The sequence below is a fragment of the Octodon degus genome, unplaced genomic scaffold (genome assembly GCF_000260255.1).
Source record: "Octodon degus isolate 3935 unplaced genomic scaffold, OctDeg1.0 scaffold00082, whole genome shotgun sequence".
NCBI classification, from domain to species: Eukaryota; Metazoa; Chordata; class Mammalia; order Rodentia; family Octodontidae; genus Octodon; species Octodon degus.
The window spans coordinates 11089527-11114226 of NW_004524658.1; the positions used below are offsets into that span (position 1 = coordinate 11089527).

General features: G+C 41.6%; 1 protein-coding gene across 42 annotated transcripts in view; it reads right to left on the reverse strand.

The window, feature by feature from the left end:
* Positions 1–24700, reverse strand: part of Neb (nebulin) — a 221833-nt gene that overhangs the window by 36574 nt on the left and 160559 nt on the right. For 41 of the 42 annotated variants that reach the window (XM_023721397.1, XM_023721387.1, XM_023721355.1 and 38 more), the window contains 18 exons: positions 22852–22956; positions 21890–21994; positions 21540–21644; positions 19295–19399; positions 18807–18911; positions 18108–18212; positions 16169–16273; positions 14351–14455; positions 11678–11782; positions 11266–11373; positions 8792–8896; positions 7629–7733; positions 7139–7243; positions 6411–6515; positions 6206–6316; positions 4576–4686; positions 4243–4344; positions 4029–4133 (listed from right to left, as the gene is read on the reverse strand). In XM_023721397.1, coding sequence (XP_023577165.1) covers positions 4029–4133; positions 4243–4344; positions 4576–4686; positions 6206–6316; positions 6411–6515; positions 7139–7243; positions 7629–7733; positions 8792–8896; positions 11266–11373; positions 11678–11782; positions 14351–14455; positions 16169–16273; positions 18108–18212; positions 18807–18911; positions 19295–19399; positions 21540–21644; positions 21890–21994; positions 22852–22956 — 1902 coding nt within the window. Of the gene's footprint in view, positions 1–4028; positions 4134–4242; positions 4345–4575; positions 4687–6205; positions 6317–6410; positions 6516–7138; positions 7244–7628; positions 7734–8791; positions 8897–11265; positions 11374–11677; positions 11783–13622; positions 13728–14350; positions 14456–16168; positions 16274–18107; positions 18213–18806; positions 18912–19294; positions 19400–21539; positions 21645–21889; positions 21995–22851; positions 22957–24700 lie in introns of all 42 variants that reach the window. The other variant, XM_023721356.1, reaches the window with a different exon arrangement.

Sequence of the window (24700 nt, forward strand, 5' to 3'; positions counted from 1 at the left end):
CTTAGTTCACAGGTATCAGTATATATAGTTAGTCAGGGTGAGAATCTTTCCAATTAACTGCTAGATTAAAAAAATATTCTGGAGATTCTCAGGATCATGGAGCAGAGTACTTCAAGTCCTCTATGAAAACAAATTCCAGCCCGAACTACTATACCCTGCAAAACTCTCTTTCAAGTTTGATGGAGAAGTGAAATACTTTCATGACAAAGAACAGCCAGGGGCTAGTGAGATGGCTCAGTAGTCTAAAGCACCTACTTAAAACAAGCTTAGCAAAGCACAGGGACCATGGTTCAATCCCCCAGCACCACATGCCAGCCTGCCCCGCCCCCTGGTGGGCTGAGCTGGCCACACACACACACACACACACACACACACACACACACACAAATTAAAAAAAAAAACAGCCAAAGAATTTCGTGATGACAAAGCCGACCCTACACAGGCTACTGAAAGATGTTCTAGAGAGGGACCAAAATGATCAGAACTCCACGAATGAGATCAAGATAAATTTGCAACTTAAAAAAAAAAAAGTTTCTGCCTCCACAGGAAGGCCATCCCTGCGAATACAACCTCACACGATTGGGGTTGCTAATAGGAATCAAAGCCCTGCTGGCTCTCCTTAAGAACGACTATATCTTGAATGGTCCACGACTTTAGGAAGCATAGAATGGTGTTGAACCAAGTGGTAAGGGTGGTAGCACTGGGCGCATGTGGCACTGTGGGGTGGGTCCAAAGCCTGCTTTTTCCTTTTTCTCTTTCTTTTTTTAATTTTTTTAAATTTTTATTTTTTAGCAAAGGTTTACAGGGTCTCACTATGTAGACCCAACTCTTAGTGATCCGCCTGTGTTCATCCTCCCAAGAGCTGGGATTACAGGTGCACACCACCATGCCCAGTCTCAAAGCATTCTTTTTCTTGTAAACCATGGAAACCTGTGAAGTAACTGCAGTGTCATGGACTAGCAAGGCCAAGGACAGTATTCTCTTATTCCACCTGGCTTAGATATTGGGCCTATATGGATATATTCTGGGGAAGTGGTTACGAATTAAATATCTTTCCAAAGTTTTTGGAAGCAGTTTAATGTCTAATTGTTCAGATGTTTTCAGAAAATAAACATATATTGGTACTTATAAAGACTAACAAACAGTTTATGCTGTAAAGATTATAAAAAAGGGTAAAAGTCAAAGATGAGTCAGAATGTGGTTTACTCTGCTGATTCATACTATGTCTTTTTTTTTTTTTTTTTTGGTAGTGGGACTCAAACTCAGGACCTATCACTTGCCAGACAGGTGCTCATGCCACTGAACTGAATCCCTGGCCCTTTATACCATGTCTAAACTGAGACACTGTATCAGTAAACAGACTTAGAGTTTGAAATTACAAAGATGGCAAATAACTTCAGAAGAACAGAGCTTTTCTTAGTATAGTTGGTGTGGTGACTTGCCAACTGGTGGTCAGCTTGGAACACTGAACTGAACTGAATCAGCATGGTGCTGGGGGTGGAAGGCCCACCTGAGGATTGTTGCCAGCAGCATGAGAGGCAGAAATGGAGAGGAAGAGGTGGTGCTGCAGGTTCTGGAGAAACGTGTCACACTGGCTTTCCTGATAGGAGCTTGGCTGGTCTCATGTTGAAGGAGCTTGGGACCGTTGTCACTGAGGATGGCTGTGGTACTTTTTGTGGGAGCTCTGGTCCTTACCTTAAGTGTTGCTTCCTGTGTAGATCCCTCAGCCTGCTGGCATCGAGCCTTCATTCCTCTGGTGCACTTTCTAGCTTCTACCACTGACCTTTGGGCCTTCCCAGTGCAGAAGTGAAATCATGTCATGAGTCATTGTCGTGTGCTCGAGGCCTCCAGTGGGGCTTATTAGGGCATTGCCATGGGATCCAGGCCCTCAGCTGGATTCTTTGGGTCTTTAGGATGTGGACATTTTCCGGCACTCTTTTGCATTTGACTCTTTGGGTGACTATTTAAAAATAATCCTATACATGATGTGTCCTGTATTAAACTGTCTCCCTTGCAAACCCTGACTACCACAGTCAGAGATGAGATGCTCAGTTTGTTTTCACTGCATCATTTAATTTGATCCAGTCAGCAGCCTTAAGTGTGCTGTCTGTCTTTCCACATCTTGACTATTTTCTCCTTCCAAGCACATACCTGAGAGAAAACTTCATGCAGCAAAAAGAGATGTGTCTACCAAAGTATATCCTTCTACCAATTTACACAGCTTTCTACACATTTCAACAGAAAATTGACAGGAGAAAAAAGGTGCAACTGTATCCATCAAGGCCAAGAAAGTAGATGAGAGAAAGAGAAAGACAGGGACACCGGCTTGTGGTCCAGTCTTGTATCACCGAGGAGCACACCAAAAAGACACGGTACTGTGCCCAGGCCTTGTCTTCTGGCCTGTGGCATTATCTGCCCAGAGCATGAAGTGAGACCGCAAAGCCAGGACAGGGAGAGCCTAGCTGAGGTCCACCTGGAGCTGAAGACCACACCACGAAGCTGTGAAACCTGAGGCAAACCTCTCACAGGAGGTGAGCCCAGGAAGACGAGCTCCGAAAAGGACCTTGTTGGGTCCTATTCTTCACAACACATGATTCACTTAGGATTAGAAATATGAGCCTCTTGATTTTTAAAACAGTGAAGTTTTCAAAGTTTCAACATTAAATTTTCTTTTTTGACTTGATACGACCTGAGAAACTGAAAATACTTTTTAAAAATTCTATCTAAGTTCTTGGAACATTTGATTTACTCTGAGGTTCCACTTTTTTTGTCAGTGATTTTGCTTCTTGGTCTCAAGTGGTTATATAATTCTATTAACTTATAGTAAAAGTACTGCACAGAAATTTTAAATACAAAAACTGCAAAACAAATCTTGCTTGTCCCCAGTCGCCTGAGCCTTTTGTCTTTTCCTAATTCCTACTTGCTTTATCGCTTGATATTAACTCTTTATACAGTATCGTCCTCGAGACTGGGTTCTCACACTTGGTGCTGCTGAAAGTCAGTACGCAACAGCCAGAAGTGCAGAGCCAAGCCCATTTACTGGAAGACTTGAAGAGAATGGACAATGAAGAAGATGAAGATCTCTGAACAGGAGGTGAGACATGGTATCCCTGAGTTCACGTTCTATGGGAACAAAACTTGCTGTCTGTAAGATCTGGTAGTAGGGGTCTGTGAGGAAAGTCTGAAAACCTGTCAAGGTTAAGCACAGACAACTAATCCAACAAGGGAACCTGGGTAATGTGGAATTCAGCTTTGGACAACACATTTCTGTGTCCAGCTTCTCCTCAATAAAACGTAGTCTACTAGAAGGAAGAATTCTCTGAACACTCTTGGTCAAACACTCACCACACCAGACCGTAATTATTTATCCAGAGAAATGCACTCTGAACTTGTAGTGCTAGTCCCGGCATTCAGTACATGAATGCAAGAATAAATGGTTCCTACCAGGCACTGTACCCATGCCTGTAATCCTATCCAGAAGACTCAGGCAAGAGGATTGCAAGTTTGATGTCAGTCTGGGCCACACAGTGTGACTACATCTCGAAGTAAACTAAAAAGGGCTGATGACATAGTTCAGTGCTAGAGTACATGCTCCAGCACACACAAGGTCCTGAGTCACCCAGCACTGCCACTACCTACCACTCACAAGAAGAAAAATATTTCATCTGGTTGAGTTTGAGAAGTTACAATTGCATGATCTTTGTATGTTAACAGGTCTGTAGGTGACTCAAGTAGGAATCAGACCCTCACGATGTGAATCTTACTATCTAGAGTGAGGTCCTTTTGTCACATGATGATAGTTAAGTACACAGACTCACAGATGCATACTACCCATAAATGGCAAAGTAGAGAATAAGAAAGGTCTACAATAGATAGAGGGAGGAAATAGAAAGTAAGTGCTCAGTGCTTTTCAAAGCTAGCAGTATCTCTTCAGCTGTTAATATGCACTTTCATTCTGGGAATTACTTCTGTCTGCAAAGTTTCAAAATCCTTCCACACTAGAATTGCCATTTTCCAACCTGCATTACCTGGCTGCTCAACCTGGCTGCCTTCTTGGCCATCTCAATGTCCGGCCGGCCAAGCATGCTCAAGCCATGACTGCCTTCCTTACGGTGCTTGGCTCTGTACTCCACCTGAATCAGAGAGAACCCAGACATGTGATGCATTCTTGGCAGTAAGCACCTTCTGCTGCAATTGGCAGAGGCCACTGGGGGCTTGAGACATTTGAGCTACCACCCTTACCTCGCTGGCCTGTTTGGCTGCTTGCGTGGCCTTCTTGATGTCTGGCCGATCAGCCACTGTGGTATAATGTAGGTTCTCTTTGGCATCTTTTTTGTAAGCAACCTTTATGTGGGGAAGAAAATGTTTACTCCCTTGAGATATGCTGTCTTCACAAAAGTCCTCATTAAGCATCAAACAACCTTTTTATTCAAAATAGAATAAATCCCCACTGCTACCACCATATTTTTAAACTATGGGAGCACAGACTCAAAGTGAGCACAGTTTGGAACAAGAGCAGGCACCCATGTGGGATTCCCTGCTACAGGGGCTCGCGAAGGCTGGTGGGAAACATACGTCACTCTGCTTCTTGGCCACTTCCATGGCGTGCTTCACCTCTGGGGGCTCCTGCATGATGGAGTAGTTGGACTTGCCCTTCTCCTTGACAAATTTCTTCTTGTAATTTGTCTAAAGAGAGTCAAAATGATTTATGTGAGAAAAAGAAGCTGAGAGCAAAAGTGAGTTACTTGAAAAACTTGGAGATCTCTGGGAAAACCCAGGCTCGCCTAGCTTGGCATCATTCTGGTGCTTAGATCTCTGGCCCATGTTCTGATTCTTCTCTGTTGGATCTGTGCTGGAACACACTGCCAGAGCCACCCCGCAATCTCTGGAGAGCTGAGCACAAGCAAATCAAACTAATTCCTCACCATTTCTACCTTTTAAAAATTTATGAAACCACACACAATATATGACATAATAACAGGATGGCTACAATACTACTAATAAAGCTAGAGTAGGACAAGATCACTGAAGCACAAAAAGGTGACTTAATCTCTTTAAACTGAGGAGCTGCTCCCTGGGATCAAAATGGTATAGGAAATAAGTCAAACACACAAATTTAAATAGCATATGGTTTCTCTTGTATGAGAGCTCTAAGGTATAAATAAAGAGCATTTCTGTATTGGGTCTTTAAATTTTGGGGCCCTAATTTTTTTTTTTGGTGGAACCGGGGATTGAACTCAGACCCTTATGCTTGCCAGGGAAGCACTTATTCTACTGAGCCATCTCCCCGGCCCCTTGCTAATGTTTTTTAGTTTTATATAAATTCTAGAGAGAAGACTTTTGTCTGAGTGCTTAATAGTGAAGATTTTTTTCCAGTTTGTGGGTTGTCTTTTCACTTTATTGGTAATTTCTTTTGACATGCAAAAACTTCTCAATAAGAGGAGGACCCAGTTGTTAATTCTTTCAAGTATTATCTGTGCAATTTGATTTTTGTTCATGAACTCTTTGCTTACGTCTATGTCTTCAAGAATTCCTCCTACTTTCCCTTCCAGGAAACTACTATGAAGACAACAATATGCAATGTACTAATTATTGTAACTGTCCTACTAACCTGTTTTGAAACTGTCTCATTGCTATTTGTTTCTCAATAAAATTAAGAATAAAATAAAATAAATAAGAAAACAAATAAATAAAGAGCAAAGTGAAAGATAATAGGAAGCATGCAGATAGACCTTTCTTAAAGGAGAAGAGGACCAAGAGATAGCAGAAAGAAGGAGGGGAGGGAAAGAGGAAGAAACAAGTGTTTTGATGTGTCATGGGTGTGTATCAGCTCCACACAAGGAAGGTAAGCATTACGTACTACAAACAGGTAACAAAAGAAAAGAAAAAATTGAAATTAAAATAATAAAATTGTATAGCAGGTAGGACACCCTTAATCAGCAATGCTTCCTCCACTTATCAGCATGTTTAATGACAGCTTGTGTATTTAGATAATACGATCATGCAGAACCCTCATCGGTCATAATTACCACAACTTGAAAAGCCAATAAACGCAGAATATTTTAAACTAGAGTTTAGAGTTCTCATGTAAATACTGATGGTAAGAACGAAGCTACATAAAGGAAAGCATTTGTAACCAAAAAGGCAGTGCACGGTTTTCCCCAGATCCTAAGGTAAAGTGAGAGACCCACGGCCCTCCACTTACGTCGCTGACATGCTTGGTTACTTTCTTGACATGAACTGTGTCCCGGGTCTCCGGCAGGGTTGTGTACGAGCCCTGGGCCAGGTGCTTCTTGACATGGCTCTTGTACTTGTTCTGAGGGAATCCATGGGGAGATCATTAAAGTGTCTGTCTGGGGCCGGCACCCAACCAAGATGAAAGCTGAGCATATGGGTTGCTGGAAGGTTACCTCAGACACCAGACTGCTGACAGTCTTTGCGAGGAGGACCTGAGGGGTGTCAGGTACAGCGTGGCAGGTTCCTCTTTCCTTGACGTGTTTCTCTTTGTATTTCAGCTGTGTGGAGGGGGGAGCACATTTTTATTAATCCCCCAAATCACTAGATTACAGCTTGGCAAATAGCATTGGTGACAAACTGAGATCATAAAACTCATTCAAAGATTCTAATGCCTAGAAATCCTGAGAAATATCCAAAGGAAGGTTTTCCTTATCACCTGCAAGTTCAGGTTTTGATAGCAATCAAAATGTTTCACACGATGGGTCTCTATAGGTAGACATTAATTCAAAGCATGTTCAAATGTGTCATTTCACTTTCTGGTTGGCCCTGGGAGGCATTATTTTTTCTTTAAAGGTGAGAAAATTGCAGTATAGGAAGAAGATGATGCCACAGAAGAGAAGAACACATGTGCAGAATGCAGCTAGCTTTCAGATTCCCAGTGTGTGCTGGGTTAGCTGCTGGTGGTGAGCACAGGCTGAGTGTGTGGCCTGGATTTTATAGCTTCTGCACAGCCATACCAGCCACACCACTGGTGTCCACTGAGGGCATGACCATGTTTCAGGACCACACCTCAGCTTCTATAGATCTGACCTTTTTTTTCTCTCCTGGGTGGCCTTGGAGACTGTGCCACAGAGGATGGGCCTCAGGAATTTAGGTCCAGTGGAAGAAACTGGATACTTACGTCACTTTCTATCACAGAATTCCTGAGAGCCAGCACCATGTCTTTGTCATCAGTGACAGAAAGCTTGCAGCCCTTGAGGAACTCTCGGTCCAACTTGTATTCAAACTGTGATGGAAGAAAATCAGAGGGAGAAAGAGTGGGTCCAAGCAAAGGGGAAGCTGGGCATCTGAATAACCTCAAGGGGAGTCCTCTTAGGGGGAGATGAGGCCATGTCCTCTGAATGAAGGGGCAGTTTCTGGGGTTCTTTTTTCTTCCTAGGAACCAGGACCAAGCTTTCCCATCCTGCCTTGCCCCGGGGCCTCACCACCCGCAATCACAACTGAGCCCTGGGCGCCTACTGCAGCCGTGGCACAGTGGGCGCAGTGGCCAGGCCCATGGCTGAGCTCGCCTTTCACTCTCCTCAGCCCTTCTCTCCATCTCGAGCCTGAGCTCATGGCTAAGGTCCACAACAGCACTACAAAAGTCGCTGCGCCTGTGTCTCCTGTCTTACGTCGCTCTGCTGCAGAGATGCCTTGGCAGCCTGGATGAAGTCTGGTCGGTCAGGCGTCCACTTCCAGTAGGCTTTGTTGGACTCATACAGTTTCTTGTAGTCCAGCTGTTTCCAAAGTGATAGAAATCAATTAGGCAGAATTCATGAACACCGAACGCACAGAGGGACTCTTGCATCTTTAACACACCACACATAGTTTTTGATGTAACAGAGATCACTAATTAAATTCTGTGCAATTTATACAGATAACCAGCCAGGGGTCATCTGGTGACAGGGAATATCCACACAACCCCTCCCCGCTGCATTCTGTGTTGTACATGTTGCTACAGCTGCTTTTCCCCACACCTGTACCTCTGCCTGCCCATCAGTCCATTCTCAGGATGCCTGCAGGCTACCTGGCAGCTCCTACAGGTGCCCCGGTTTGCTGGCCATAATAAACATGGTTACTGTGACGAGCATAAGCATCAGTTGTATTGTAATGGTTTCATCAAAATAACCATTTCTATGCCTTTAAAAATCAGTCAGCTATCCAAATGCCTGGATGGGTCTGTGGTAGAGGCTTAAGGTGCTCCACCTGAAGACAGCTGAGAGCCGTCAGTGCAGGAGGAAGGCCTGGGCCAAGCCCTGTGGAGACCAAGCAGCTCAGGAGCTTTCTGCTTCTAGGGGAGTCTGGGACAGGAAGGGAGTCCAGCGAAGAGAGTGACAGATGCTGAGATACTTTCCAAAATGCTGCCTTCAGAATTGAATGTCCTACTCTACAGCCATCCACTGAGAGGGCCAGCTGGGTGTCATACCTATGCCATGAGGTAAGGCCACCCTTGCTATTGGACCAAAGGCATCATTTTGCTTTTATCTCCTAGGACTTTATTTATTTATTTATTTATTTATTTATTTATTTATTTTGCAGTACCGGGGATTGAACTGAGGACCCTGCACTTGCCAGGCAAGCACTTATTCTACTGAGCTATCTCCCTAGCCCTCCTAGGGCCTAAGTCTTAATGTGCATGCACTTGAGCTCAACTACCTGAAGAGATGTGGAAAGAGGCCAAGATCCTGCGGCTAAGACTGTGGCTAAAACTCCCAACCTCGTGCTGGAATTTAACTGCCATTTTGATATTAACAAGTAGGAGCTGTAAGAGCTCAGAGAAACTTCTGGAACTTACATTGGTGTTCACTTTGTAGGCATCCTTGGCTGCCTTGATATGAACAGCATCTGGTTTAATGGTGCAGTTAGATTTATTTCTTTGGTAAACTTCTTTATATTTGAGCTGTGGGAGGAAACAGAGTAACAATTATCATTTTCTGTAGCAGCCTACTAAGCATTTTAAAAACTAAGAAATTAAAACACAATGCTTCCTATAATAAGATCTTTTCATAAATTCTGCAGCAAAGAAACAATGTATCTATGGAGGATGCATGGTCCTGTCTCAGATGCTAAGGCCAGCTCCTGGGGCACTTCCAGTGCAGTCATTAGTAGTGCTGAGGGATTTACCTCCACAAGGTTGTGAGGAAGGCCCAACTGGACAGCTAGCCATGCACAGTCCCTTTTCCAAGTCAGAAAAGCCTAATTCCCTGGCGTCCTGAAAACTGCCAATAGCAGAGAAGCCGCAGTGCGCCAGCTCACCAGAACAACACTCGAGTCTTCTCTCTCCCTGCTCTCACATTTCTCACTGCTCTCATGGCTCACTGTGATGATTCACCTGCCTGTTCTCTTCCGCAGAGCCCCGTTAGAGCAAAGGTTTTGTCTCACTCACCATCACGTTCCCAGAATCTGCACACAGAAACTAATCTGGGTGGATGAGTGAGGTGCTGAGTGGACGGTGGATCTGTTCCTCACTACTGCTAGGACTAGAGAGGCGTGCAGAGGTGTGGTGTGTGGAGGTTAGGATAGAAGGGAAGGATGCTCCCCCATCTTCCTGGGACTTCTAGATCGCCCCACTTTTGCTTCTTGCATATTGGATGCTCCTGATTTCCATTGGGTTTTCTTATTAATTTTGGTGTAAGGACTCTAGGTTTTAATGTGATTTAAGACAACAGAAACTTTTCCAAAAGGGCCAAAGTAGGTGTACTAAATTGATTATAAGAATCTGCAATTTTCTGGGCTTCACTATAGATCTAGTCCTACTCACCAATGCCTTTAGGGGAAAAGCCTGGAAATTAATATTTTTTATGAAGATACCTGGCTATTTTTACAATTAGAAAGTTTGGGCAAAAGGATATAGAAATGTTTCTCCCCTCTACAATGTTAGGAAATGCAGTGTTCCACACAAGGAAGCTATATGATAGGTGTTTTTCACACCAGATAGTCTTGTATATAGCACCAAAATGTATTTCAACATATCTCATATTCCTGAGATGCGTTATGCTCGCCCATATCTGCCTTCTTCATTCAACATGCTGAAATGCGTTCAACTGCTATTCATGGTGACCCCAGGTCAGCAGCGCAGATGCTCATCTATCAGAGAATCTCTGAGCTCCAGCTGCAGCCGTGGCTCTGGGGTAGCGATCAGCTATTCCACAGTTACTTTTACTATTCTCCCTGGTGCCCAAGAGCTCATGTCACCATGGAATTCTCTGAATACTGCTTTTTGTTTTTTAATCAACCAAAAGGCTGATAATTTTCAATCAAGAAAATCAGATCCTCATAAATGAGCCTGACACTTTGATATTTGCCTAGGAGATCCACCGTCCACTCGGTGCCTCACTCATCCATCCAGATTAGTTTCTGTGTGCAGATTCTAGGAAAGTGATGATGAATGAGACAAAACCTTTGTGCTAATGGGGCTCTGCATAAGAGAACAGAACCAAGCCAAATATCTGAAAATGTATGAGTAGCCTTGAACTGATATGAAAGCCTGATTTTCAGCTCTTGGAACCCAGCCCTGTCTGTGAGAAGGTCAAGCTATGTGTTGAGGCTGCATGGAAGGGTTTCTATCCATGCAAGAGCAACACTCCCGGCCTGTAGCTCTCACTAACTTCCAGCCACATGAGTGGAGCACTATGCAGATTCAGCTTGACACGACTGCAGCCATCTTGAGCCATAAACCCTCATGATTATCCCAGACTAACTCCGATCAATTTTTCCTGCAGCGTCTCTGGTACATAAAGAGGCAAAACAATTAGAGTGCTATGTGTGGCTTCACAATCAGATCCTCATAAGTGAGCCTGACACTTGGATATTTGTCTACGAGAAACCAGGTACTTTCCAGCTTGGATGAAGTCTCTTTTGTCCTGACCAATACATGCTTCTTTCCTTCTGGCCCAAAATGCAGGGACCTTGCTGCTTCCTAGGATGGTGCTTCTGTCAGTAAGTTTCTCTGACACACTCTGTCAGCATCTTTTTTCAGTTTAACAGCACCTTGGTGGGTTCTCAAACACTGGGACTGGTTGTTGTGGAGCAGCCATCTTGGTTGTCCTGGCCCAGCTGGACCTCAGATGTCTGCCAACAGCACGGAGAATAGGACTCCTCGGCTGTTCCTGGTCAACTTTCAGAACCACAGCAAAACAGCTGGTTGTCATTGTAAAGCATTAGGCTTTTGGGTAGTTGTAACTCCAGAACAGGTAATGGAGCCGGAGTCGGTTCTGTCACATTAGATAGCAGCATAGAAGAGAGAGGACATGCAGCTCTGAGACTTACATCACTGACTTCATCTTTAACCTTGCGGACATGCAGCAGCATGGGCGTGTCGTGGATGGTGGTGTAGCCTCTGGGCTTGGCCTTGTTGTACTCCAATTTATAAAGTATCTGAAGGAGATGAAAAAGCACAAATGTTATATTTCCCATGATATGATGTGAAAATACAAATGCAAAGCTTTTCCAGGAAGGTGGATATGACAAAAACTGAATTCCATTAGTTCATATTTGCAGGTTCTCAACTGGACTATCCACCAATTTGGATGGAAGAGCTCTGCACAGAGCAGACCTGCACCTCCCGGCCTCTCCCCACTAAGCAGCTGTCACCTGCCAGACGTGGGACCATCCAAAGCAGCCCCTCACATTTCAAATGCTCCCTGAGGCTGAGAACCTGCTCAGGGTTTCTTGTACTTACATCACTGATTTGTTTGTTGACTTTTGTAGTACGTAGGTGTTCTGGAGTGTCCACAACAGAAGTGAATTTGTCCTTTGATTTTTCATAATTTTTCCTGTACTTGATCTAGATTGTAGAAGAGAAGGATGCGTTAAATCTTAAGAAATTAAATGAAATGGCAGAAAGGGAGATGGTGTCAGGGGAACTTTTATTTTAAAGCCTAACTGGACATGTTTGCTTGTATTTGATAGGAATAGTGTGGTAGAGTAAACAGAGAATAAGAATAATAATATTTTCCAACATATTTTATACACATGGAAACAAACTGAGGCCTGAGAAGTTAGGAGACTGAGCCAAAGGCTCATGGCCGGGGCTGCACAGCAGGACTAAAAGTTTATTTTCTGGGGTCCGGGGTAGAGCTCAGTGGCACAGGCCCCTGCCTGCAAGCACAAGGCCCTGAGTTAGACTCCAGGTACCAAATGGGAAAAAAACCTTAGTCTCTGTACTCTGTTAGTACTGTTTCACTTATACCCTATAAGTGGTCTCAGAATGTTTTCCATACCAGAGATGAAATATAGATGTAAAATAAAACATGAGTATGGTAAATATTATTTAAGAGCATGTATCATAAAAACATTTGTTGTTTTTAAATTTCCAAATCATCACTTTTACATGCACATAAGCGGTTTGAAGCAAGACAGATACAGACAGAGCAGTAAGTTTCATGCACAGGTGCTTAATGGTCATACAAAGGCCAAGGAAAAGGCTCAGGCACACAGGATGTTGACGGAGGAGCTCACCCTCATCCTCTGGTTGGTCTGATAGAAAACCAAAACGGTAAAATGGGGACTGATACAAAAGATGGACTTCCAAATGTTTTGGGGGCCAGCCCCAGTGGCATATATCTGTAATCCTGGAGGCTGAAGCAGGAGGATCCCCCAAGTTCAAGGCCAGTCTGAGCTACATACTGAGGTCAAGACCAGTATGAATGACATAGCAAGACCCTGTCTCAAAAAAAATCAAAACCAACCAAACAAAAAATTCACTTTTTGGTTTGGAAAAAGGCACTTAATTAATATCATGTCTGATAATTAGCAATTTGCTCCATTGCTTGCTGTTCTCTATTTGCCTTTTTGCCTCTGACAGAAACACAGTAGTGTGTGTTTCAGGTGTACTTGTGTGAAGACAACATTATCAGCAGCACCTTTTGCAAGTGTGTGGCAAGGGCCAGCAAAATAGCTCAGCAGACTAAAGCACCTGCGTAGGCAGACACAGGGGCCTGGAGTTCGATCCCCAGGCCTGCAGTGCTGGCGCTGCCCTCAGGGTGCACTGAGACAGCAATTGAGGCTGGGTGTGGTGGTATGCACCTGTAATCCCAGCACTTGGGAGGCTGAAAAGAGGAGGATCACTATGAGTCTGATCTCCACAGTGAGACCCTGTATACCCTATACACCCTGTCCTAAAAAAAAAAAGTGTGTGGCAAAAAAGATGTCCTGGAAATAACCGAGAAATTCAGTATCACCCTCAAAAGGCACCATGGGTACGTGCAACGTCCCAAAAAACGGTCTGGTGGCCTGCATTTCTCTGGAATGGTACAGCTGCTGTGATAACTGAACAACGAGAGAATCAGATGAAAACATTAATCAGAGCTTTAAACGCTACTGAATCTACCTGGCAGCCTCAATCCTTAAGGAATCTACTTCTTTGAGGCAAATACTCAAACATATAAAGTGGTGTTACACCAGCTTGGAAGTAACATTTGAGAGTCCAGCTAATCTTGCTAGGAGTGCCCAAGGTGTCAGCTGTGTGAGCGATGGCCACACTCAGGACTCAGTAATACGGAACGGGAATCCAGCAGGGGCAGGGGCAGGGGCAGGGGCAGGGGCAGGGAGAGAGGCCAGTGGAAGCACGGGAAGGAATGCACCTAAAGCCCACGTCTCCTTCTTCACGCTGCACCAGACATTACCTGGCTCCACATGTGTGTGTTGTAGAGAGCAGTCAACATATCTGGACGCAGAATTTCATTACATCCTTGTTTCAGAAGCATCTTGGCACTAGATTTATATTTTCTCTGTCCATGCAAAGAGCAGTGAAGCACAAAAGAGACTTATGAGGACAGAAGGGAACACAGCGCTATATCCCAGTCACTTCTGAGTGAAGAGACGTAGGCAGCATGCTTTGTGCGCTCACAGAGCTGCGTGGATGAAGACACCAACGTGTGAAATGCCGGCAGGCACAGTGACTGCGTGTCTGCAGTCGCCTGTCATAGTCCTCATGAAGGGAGAGATATATAGCTAACCTCATGTAAATGACAACCAAAATTGCTATGTAGAGAAGACATTACTGGAACCATAAGGAGTCCTGTCACAGTCTAGAGTTGTAGTTTACAAAGAAGTTTTTTTTTTTTTTTTTTTTTTTTTTTTTTTTTTTTTTAATGGCTTTCTTTCACAAACAAGTTCTGTGAGGACCCGGCTTGTCTATTTGTCTTCACCACTGCGCAGGTGAGGGCACAGAGTGAAGACTGGCTCACCCAAGTAGCTCACCGGCTCTTTGGGTGGCTAGACAGATACTTTGAGACAGTACAGCCCAATATCATAGGCAGAACCTATGACATCCTGCAGCAGACGGGACGACACCTCATGAGAAACTGGAGCACAGTCCTGCCTGGGCCATCTGGCCAGCCCGTCACAGTACCTGGCTGATCTGGTCGCCTGCGGTCTTAGCCAGCAGATGTCTAGGCTCATCCACTACCAGGTGGTATTTATCTTTCCGCTGCTCATAATCAGCTCTGTATTTTTTCTGCTCAAACATCATAGTCAATTATAGCAGGAGGAAAACTTCAAGACTACACAGAAATGTGCCAGGTTAAATAGTCCAGAAAGTCAGAAACATGTCAATTCTAAGAGTAAGTTCCCAAAGCAAGACACTAACAACAGGGAGGCAAAGACTGTCTAGTGGAGGACGATCACCTGGAGAGGGCTGGAGCCTGAGAAAGATCAGATTTGTGAAGTTGAAACTGGAGCCCCTTGTGCCTACACATTTGCCGTCTTCATGGGACGCTATTAGCAAAGTTAGGTTTCAGGGCATCTTACGTTATACTTAAGGTACTAATGAGCTTCAGGCTTACCGTCAAAGGATATGAAAATACAAATGTCATTGCTTATGCTGAAACACTCAGGGAAAAATTGGTGCAGTCTTCTGACATAGCTGGACGCTAATTAAGTTAGTTAATTAAAAAAAAAAAACTAAAGATCTTTTGCTAAATAGAACAATAGAAACAACCCATATCAAGACTGCCTTCCCAGGAAGCTACCAACAGCAATTCTTCTGAAATGTCCATCTTGGAAATCTACTGAAGATGAACTACATAGAAATTTAAAATAAAATAGAAAGAAACAATAAAATGTCATACATTTAAATATATATGTATACCATTGACAACATTTCACTGTGAGATATATTTAACTAATTTCCTAACATTTTAAAACATATAATTTCAATATTTAAATAACGGAACTAAACAAAAAAAGGGATGCAGATGAATGTCCATTTTGTATCTGTGTATTCAAAATGGTTAGGATAGATATATAGTTACATTCTCTTAATGAATAGAAGGATTTGTTCTAATGGTGTTTGTAAATAGGATATCAAGTCCGCATCTTGTACAGCAATTAACCACTAGGAAGAAAATATGCAATGTGTTAATTATTGAAACTGTCCTACCAATTTGATTTGAAACTGTCTCATTGCTATTTGTTTCTCTATAAAATTATGGGAAAAAAAAGAAGATAGGAGAGAAAAAAGATGCTGTGAAGTTTGAAGATTTGATACCAGAGAAGTGAAGGCATTTCTGATAGTTTCATTTGTGTGTGTGTATGTGTGTGTGTGATAGCACAACCATGTGTTTGCAATGTTATGATTTATGTTGTGTTTCTGTTAATGAAAGAAACTTCCTCTGAAATAAAATCTTACTAACAATCCCTTAAAACATAAAAAAACATATAATTTCATATAAATCCAAAAATAGAAATTTAAATATTATTTTGTTATAAAACCATATAAGTATTATGAAACCATAAGTAAATTCATATCTAGCTTATTTCATTGATTTTGAATTAAATTATTGCAAAGATGGTTACAGAAAAACTGGGCAGCATATGCAGAAAAACTTGGTGTAGATGGATACCTATATGCACTAATACACAGGGAGCTGCCCTGGCAACATATTAGAATGCATGAGTCACAACTCTTCCCCTAGGGTAGCTCCCCCAACAACTGTCATTTGGTGATTTTGTAAGGGGTATTAAATTAACCTTCAACTTTGGGTCTTTGCTTCTTCTTATGGTTTTTGACATATGCTCTCTATGGTGACATGATATGTCCTTCCAAATATCTATTTTGGAGGAACACTGAGGATGCCTTTGCTGTCATGCCATATACTGGGTTTTAATCAAATAACTGTAAACTTTTTAAAGACGTTGAATGTTCCTCATCGAATTAGCTCATACATACCTCATTCATCAACTGAGTTGCATACTTGAAATGTCTGTTGATTGGACAGTCAGCAACATACTTGAAATTTGACTTCGTCCTTTCAAATACCTCTTTGTATTTATACTGGAGGAAAAAGAACATGATTACTGATAGCATATCATACTTTAAGAATGAAACATGCTACTTATATGACTATGGTAATTCATTAATAAAAGTACGTTTACTTGTTAGTAAATACCAGCAAGTACAGACATCTATTAAACTTTACTCCATTTCCCAAAGCAATGAAGGGTAGACCTAGCTGGAGATCTTGCCAATATTATTTATTTTCTTATTTAGTCTCTTTGAGACACGATCTCACCCTGAACTACAGAGTCATGCCATGTACTGGGAAAAACTGGGCCTACACATTCTTAGCCTTGAACTCACTTTGTAGCCCAGGCTGGTCTTAAACTCACAGAGATCCTCCTGCCTCAGCCTTCCAGGTGCTGGGATGACAGGCGTGTACCACCACACCCAGCCCTAGCTAGACATCTTGAAAAGGAGCCTCAAAATACATTGTAAAGAATGCTTTCACTGAATGAATCTCAAATAGATCTGTTTTCCATGTGGAGCTAGAATCTAAATCAAATTCTTTTTGTTTCTATATGTTATTATACTTTGAAGCTATTTTCATGTTTTAACTCATTAATTTAAATATAGTGTTCTAATGACTAATTAATTATATTCTTATAAGGTAGGGTTACATTATGACCTATTTATCTATCACCTATTTTGAAAGAACCCCAGAAGTTAAGTGTGATTTCTTGCAACTTTAAAGAGTTGTAAAACACAAAGAACAATATATACTAGAATGAACTTGGCCCAGAAAATCTAAAAAGTCTACTATTTGGCATGTATCTTAAATGGTTGGGTGATTCCTATTCCAGAATTCAAAGGAAGAAAATTCAATTGCTATAATTTATAAATGGGAAAGCGTGTCTGTAAGAATTTGATTTTTCTAAAGTTGTACATTGTGAGGAGCCTGGGCCTAGCTCAGTCCTTTAAGTGGCTGTTTCCACAAAGCTGTCAGCCTCAGGGGGCTGGAGTTCGAACATCAAAACTCTCCCGCTGGCCAACGTGCCCTGAAGGCATGCAAGGACCAAAAAAAAAAAAAAAATCCTTAAAGTTGTACATTGTAGATAAAAGTACCCCTGCTTTATGTTTGCTACCATATAGATCAGCTCTGTTAGGGTAAATCATCAGAGACATATTAATATGGAGGGGATTCTGTAATAGCTGTGAGCAGTTTTACCAAGATGGCTTTCCATCAAAGTCAAATAAATTGAAATAAACTATCTTCAACGAAGTCAATATAAAAAAAGTCCTAGATAGTGAATAGTTCAGTGTATAATCCAATCATAAAGTCTAGAAGTGAGGGTGGGGACAGAAATACAGAAGTCTATGACATATGAAAGGCTTGTATCTAGATGTCCTCTCAAAGCCTCATGTTTTCCTCATAGGTGGGGCTTTCCAGAGGTCACTGGCTCCAGTATGTGAATGTGGTTAAGTGTGTATGAATATGGATTGAAGGTGGTAGAACTAAATCAGCCCACTGATTGGCTAGTGCTGGGTGTGAATAACTTGTAGGCCCATCATGGGTGTGGGTGGCAACACCCAAAAAGCTTGTAGCTTGGGGGGAAAACACAGATGGGAGGTTCTGGCTCCTGCAGCCCTGCCAAGGACTGTTTCATCTTGTGATGCCTTCATGCCATGGCACCCTGCCTTGGAGTCAGCCAGTTATGGACTGACACCTCTATAAACTGAGCCAAAATGAACCATGCCTCTAATTTGTGGGTGTCAGGTGTTTTGTCTCAGCAGTGACCGAAGTAATAAGATAGGCTATTTCCGCAGTGATACTGTCTCTGTGAGTGGGAGCAGACGCTGAGTGAATGCAGGTATTCTGGAGAAGGTGTACCTTGCTGTAGAGGGTCTTGTTTTGTTCAGCCAGCGTGAAGTCAGGGGTGTCGTAGGCATAGCAGCCAATGCCTTTGAGCCAGGTCAGGTCTTCTTTGTATTTTACCTGGAAAAAAAAGAACATCATCAAAGGATTTAAGAACAGATCCAAATAGCTTTAGGTTAGGAGCTATGATTCCTAAACTACAAAAAACAATGAATTATTAAAACTGCTATTTAATATGCTTCTACTAATATTGATACCTGCTTATTTTATGATGCATTATTTATAGTATGTAGAAATTTTCATTTTTACTATTTAAAGTAATTCAAATTTAACACATACTCTTCTAGTGAGTATATCATTAGCAACTATATTTTCTTAGAGAGAGGTGACATTTCTCTCTAGATGAGCACTGTTATATGTCACAGTAGCTCTCTTAAATTATTTCATCAATGGATCAAAAATAGGCTTTTTGTTTCATAGATGGAGTATAGCATTTCCAGTAATGTAATATCACATATTTAGAAGAAAAATTAAGCTTAAAAATTTGAGTATATTTTTCTTTCTTTGAAATTGAGATTTACTCATTTAGCAGTTGAAATTTGTGGCTGAACATCCATACATAAGATCTAGAATCTGGGCAAATGCTTCACCAGGTTTCATAATTCATACAGGAATATGAAATTCTATGTGAGAATAGAAGGTGTGAGTGCTTACGTCACTGACTGCATCTGTGACTGCCCGGTGGTGGAAATGCTCCGGGTGATCGGGAATGGACCTCCAGATTCCCAGCTGGCTCATGTATTTCTCCTTGTATTTCACCTGTCATAAAAAAAAAAAAAAATACAAAGAAGCCATAAAGTCCCACTAAAGTTAATGTAAGAACATTTACTTCCTTTTGGAGCTTTGGAAAGGGAGACTGCTTTTTGTAATTTTATTTTTTTTTAATGGTGTGCTACTGCCAGGCATGGTGGTGCATGTCTATAATCCGAGCACCCTGGAAGACCGGGGCAGGAGGATCTCCAGTTTGAACCCAGCCTAAGCAACTTAGACATGTAGGGACCCTACGTCAAAGGGGGAGGGACACTGGATATGTAGTTTAGTGGGAAGGTGCTGGGGCTCAACGTCAAGTATCTCACCCAGCCCAACCCACAAAGAAGGTGGGTTCTAGAGCCCAATACAAAGAGGAGTCTCTAGGGACATACTTTACTGATATCATCTGTAACTTTACGATGATAAACAATGTCCAAAGCATCCTTCACAGTGTGGTATCTCCCTTTGGTCTTTTGGAATGTTTCTTTGTAGCGTAGCTGGAAAGAAAAAAAAAACAAAAACACACATGGGTTATGAAAAAATACCACAATATGTAATTGAGCTCTTTTAAGCTTTTTTCCTTTAGTTTTTTCCATGATTAGATTTAAGAAGAAATTTAGAAGCATTTCAGATCCTAGAAGAGAAAAAAGGGCACTGAGCATGAGTGATAAGACTTAGCAAAGTGTGGGCTAGTATAGGAGGACTACACCAGACTTGCTCTATTGGTGGTGACAAATGCATGATGCTAATATAAGGGGTTAACAATAAAAACTAGCTATGGGGATTATGGACACTTGTTGTATGATCTTTGCCACTTTTGTGTAAACCTAAGATGACTTACGTTTATGGAAATGTAAAACAATTCCATATTTGGCAAGAGAAGAAGAAAAACAAACAGCCATGTTGATCTCAAGACACATCAATGTACAGGGGAAGGGGAGAGATTCACTTTCTAATTTCACAGTGATGCTACACCAAGAAATTCAGAGATCTTATTATAATCCTCATCTTCATAATATTTCAAAAGAGAAAGCTTTGATTCTAACTATAACCTAACAGTCATATAGAAGGTTCATCTCATTTACATAAGATAGGTGATCTTTCAGCAGTTATTCACATTTTTTTCTTTTGGGGTAGCTCAGTAAACACACAATGGAAACTACCTTTTAAAAATGCTTTGTCTTTTAGACAGATAATCTCCTAAGGTTATTATGGCAATGATGGTTATATATTGAATTGAACATGATACCACCCTTGTTTCTCTGAGCTAATCAGAATTTGTGCTGAGGAAGCCCAAGGATGGAGCTGTCCAGTGGACACAATGATCCCCTGGGACCAATTTCACTGTGTGACCTCCCCTGAGTGATACAAATTAAGTTTGGTACAAATTAATATTCAACAGAATTTTGAATGATAAAGATGAGGGATGTTAGCAGACTAAAAATGTCCTAAGGAACAAGTCTTAAGAATATATGATTTGCTAAGCTTATACCTTTTTCCCTAAGCTTACATCTTAAGCATTATCTGGTGTTGCATCTTCCCAACTAGTAGACTTCCTACAGCTACAAATGAAAACTGATCCAGATCACAGCTATCACCGTAAGGTGTCTTCAGATTCTAGGGCTACCTTGTATACTCGAGGTCTGTAGGGCTGGCTGGAGCCTTGGGCTGGGGTTCAGACTCAGTATATTCAGACCATGAGGGCTTCCAGTTCTGGCAATGGGTACAGTGAATTGTGTAGTCGAGCTCTGAGACACAAAACTAGTAGAGCTGGCTATCTTCTACAGACTGACTGATTTCATATTTTTATTGACAGATAGTCTTATCATTGTCAAAATGCAAACTTGCACTTGGTCACATAATACAAGATACGAAAATTCATCCCTTCTAATTTTACCAACTACCACATCTCACAAGATTCAATGAGGATCAATTAAGAACAGGATAGAATGCTAGGGATATTATATAAATTTTCTTGTGCTATCTTTCTGTCTATCTATCTATCATCTATCTATCTATCTATCTATCTATCTATCTATCTATCTATCTATCATCTATCTGAGACAGGTTCTCTCTATGTAGTACAGGCTGGCCTTGAATTCACTATGTACCCCAGGCTGACCTCACTCTTGCAGTGATCCTTCTACCTCAGCCTCCTGAGTTCTGGGGTTACAGGCATGCATGACTATGCCCAGTTTGTGCAGTCTTATTTAATTACCCCAAATTTCATCTTCATTTGACATATAAGAAGAGATAAATCAGGCAGATTTCTTACTCAGAGCCACAGAGTAAGAAAATGACAGCATCATCAACTGAATGTATGTTTGTCTGAATCCAAGACCATGATTTCATGGATAAGTCAATTGCCAAGTATCCCTAGGAAATGCTAGCACAAAAATGAAAGAGAGGGTCGTGTTTTTGTCCAGAAGAGAGCTGAGATATACAGGCTTCTAGCATCTCCCAATACTATTCTCGGCTACTTTGCTTGATTTTTAAAACTGCTTGGTGTTTTTTTCCTGATCCATGATGTGGGCCATGACTTTGAAGGGAAGGAATGATGGAATATCTTATATTTCTTAAGTACTTCAACCACAGCTCTCCTTATAACAGCAGGATCAAGAAGGAAGGGCTGCTTACATCGCTGGCATTCCAGTAGGCTCTCTTGGCTCTGATGAGTATTGGTGTATCTGGAACCGGGGTGTATTTGTCCTTCATCTTTTCATATTGAATCTTGTACTTTTTCTAAGGAGTGAAAGTAGAAAGAGTCAAACTTAAGTTAAATTTTGTTACTTTCCCCAACTGTATCTGAGTTACAGATTTGTGCATCAAACAGTGCACCACACACTTTTAGAGAAGAGCTTTCCTTTATCCTTTGGGGATGCTGAGTACAGTTCACAGTCATAGACTCTAGTCACAGGGAGCAGGTGAAGTATCTAACAAAGTTTTTTTCTCTAGTGCAGTGCCCCAGTGCCCAATCCCCATCTCACCTCGCTGACCATGTCCTTCACATCTTTGGCATGTTTCAGAGCTGTCGTCTGGTTCCCAGCATGATGATGTGGCCTCTCTTTGGTCGCAAGTTCCACATACAGATACTGAAAAATAAGAAAATATGAAGAAATGTCATAAAGAAACATACAGTTTCATCTTTGAATGAAGAAACATTTGTCCTTTTCATTCATTTCTAGCCTTTAAATCAGAGGGGAGTGTTTTCTTATTGTTCTGTTTGTTCTATTTGTTTGCCTACTTATTTCCTGTTGGTTATATGTATCTCTTTTACTTTACTTCTGTGCCTGACATTTGAAGATAGACATCCTTCAGTAATCTGGTATTATCATGGCCCAGTGTAAAGTCACATATTAAAAAATGCCAATGGAAGAGTGAGATGGTTGTGATAGATACTTCATCCTATTTCTTTTGGTTTGCCTGAATGTATAAAGTGTGATTTCATTGGTCTCTGGATAATAAATATATCATAAGAATGACCAAAAAATCATTTTCACTACTTAGAATCTAAAGAGCACTCATATAATGTCAAAGTTGTATAACGTTTAGAAAAAAATCATATACCTTCTCCTGGCTTGAGTAAAATATAACTATAATTATGAAGGAACCAAAGACAACTGCTTTTTTTTGTATTGGGGACTGAACAACCCAGACCCTTCACACTGAGCTACATCTCCAGCCCTGTGTTATTTGAGACACAGTCTCAGTAAGTTGCCCACGCTGGGCTTGAACATGTGATGTTCCTCCTACCTAACTTCTCAGCACTGGGATTACAGTGTGGCTACCATTCCCAGAAGAAAATTCCTTCTTGATGTGCACAGTCAAGGAAGCTGCACGAGTACAGCCTTAGCAAGAGTCTGGACTGGTCAGGGAGGTGGGAGTCATGTAGCTCCCTGATCAATGCCAGTGTGGCGGGTCATGACTCTTTATTGACTACTGATGTTACCTGACTCTGAAGCTTCTGCCCTCGCTTGGCCCTTAAAAGATCCGGAGTATCAGGAACTGAAGTGAAGATGGACTTCTGCTTCTTGCCTGAAGCTCTGTACACCAGCTAGACACAAAACAAGTCAGCACTCTCAGTTCTCCTTCACCAACTTAGCACACTCCCTACAGATACTTTTATGGCTAATTTATAAGAAGGCAAGGTCCTTTCTACTGCAGTAGCCTGTTTTTTTCCTAATAAGCCAATCATTTATTTACTACCTGAATCTTCCTTCCCTCACTCCCTTGTACTAAGGAAAGGAACATTCTCTAGCTGTCCTAGGTCCCATTCTTGCTTGTTCCTTCTAGAACCCTGGCTTGAAAATTACCTCCTTCTTCTTCATATCTTCAAATCATCTGATTTATTTTCCAGGTTTCTCCCTCCATCCTCAAACAGACTCCAATTCTTCCCTTTATTAAGCATTTTCCAGCCCTAAGCCAGTAACTTCCTGCCTCACTTCCTCTGCCAAACCACTAACTGTGTGTTTCTTCTTTGCCTCTCTTTGGTTGATTCCTCAAGAGTATAGTTTGGCTTCCATCTAGGGCTCTGAAATTAGTTGGAGTTAAAGATTGGTGTCTTTTACCCTGCACATTCTCCTTAGGTGACTTATCTGTACCCATGGACCCATCATCGCTTTGAGACTGATGATTTCCAAATCTGTATATTCAGGATCTTGTATGAATTCAGTACCCAAAATTTCAACAGCTTTCTAAGTATAAGTAATTTAAGTAATTTTTATGTGTTCAGTGTAGAATTCAGATATATCCTCCATCTCTAATACAAATCTGCTTGCTTCTGTTTTCTGTTTTGCTAAATGAATCTTTGACCTCCTTGTCATCTGGACAGAATCTCAGGGAGTCAGCCCAGACTCCTCCCTCATTCCCACATCAGAATGGTCACAAACCTGGGCTCTACTTTGTGACAGTCCTGAAATTCAATCCTACTCCTTTCCCACCACCACTGCCCCCATTCAACCTTCAGTCCATATCTTGGGTACACCAAATAGAATGGTCATCCTCAAAAAGTCAAATAATAACTAATACTGATGAGGCTATCAGAAAAAAGGAGTCCTAAGTAGTTGGTGGGAATGCACACTAGTACAAACATTATGGTAGTCAGTGTGGAGAGTCCTCAAAAAATAAAAAGTAGAAATTCCATTCAATCTAGCTATTTCCCTTCTAACTATCTTTCCAAAGGGAGTAAAAACATCATATCCCAGTGATACATGCTCACCCATGTTTATTGCAGCATAATTCATAATATGTAAGTCTTGGAAAAGCCCTATATATCCATCAACAGATGGACAGTACAACAGGTGATATCTATGCATAGTGGACATAGTGGTATTTATGCTGCAAAGGACAAGCAAGACATCTGTAGGAAAGTGGATGCATCTTGACACCATAATGTTAAATAAAATCCTTCTCTTTTCTTCCTGGTACTGGAGATCAAACTCAGGACCTTGTGCTTGCCAGGCAGGTGCTTATGCTGCTTAGCTATCTCCCAGCCCAATGTTAAGTAAAATATATCAGACATACAGACTTCAGTGTCCTTGGTTTCTCTTGTATGAGAAGTCTAAAGTATAAATAAAGAGCAAAATAAAGAATGGACAATAGGAATGAGGGAGATAGATCACTTGCAAATGAGAAAGGCATTTAGAGATGGTGGGGGCAAGGGAGGGAAACGGGAAATAAGAACTATGATGTGTTATATACCTGTACCAACTCCCCACAATGAATACAGTTGCTATTCATTGTAAACTCATAGTAATAAGAAAAAAAATGAAAAAGAAGCTTGGGTCTAAGCCCCAAGG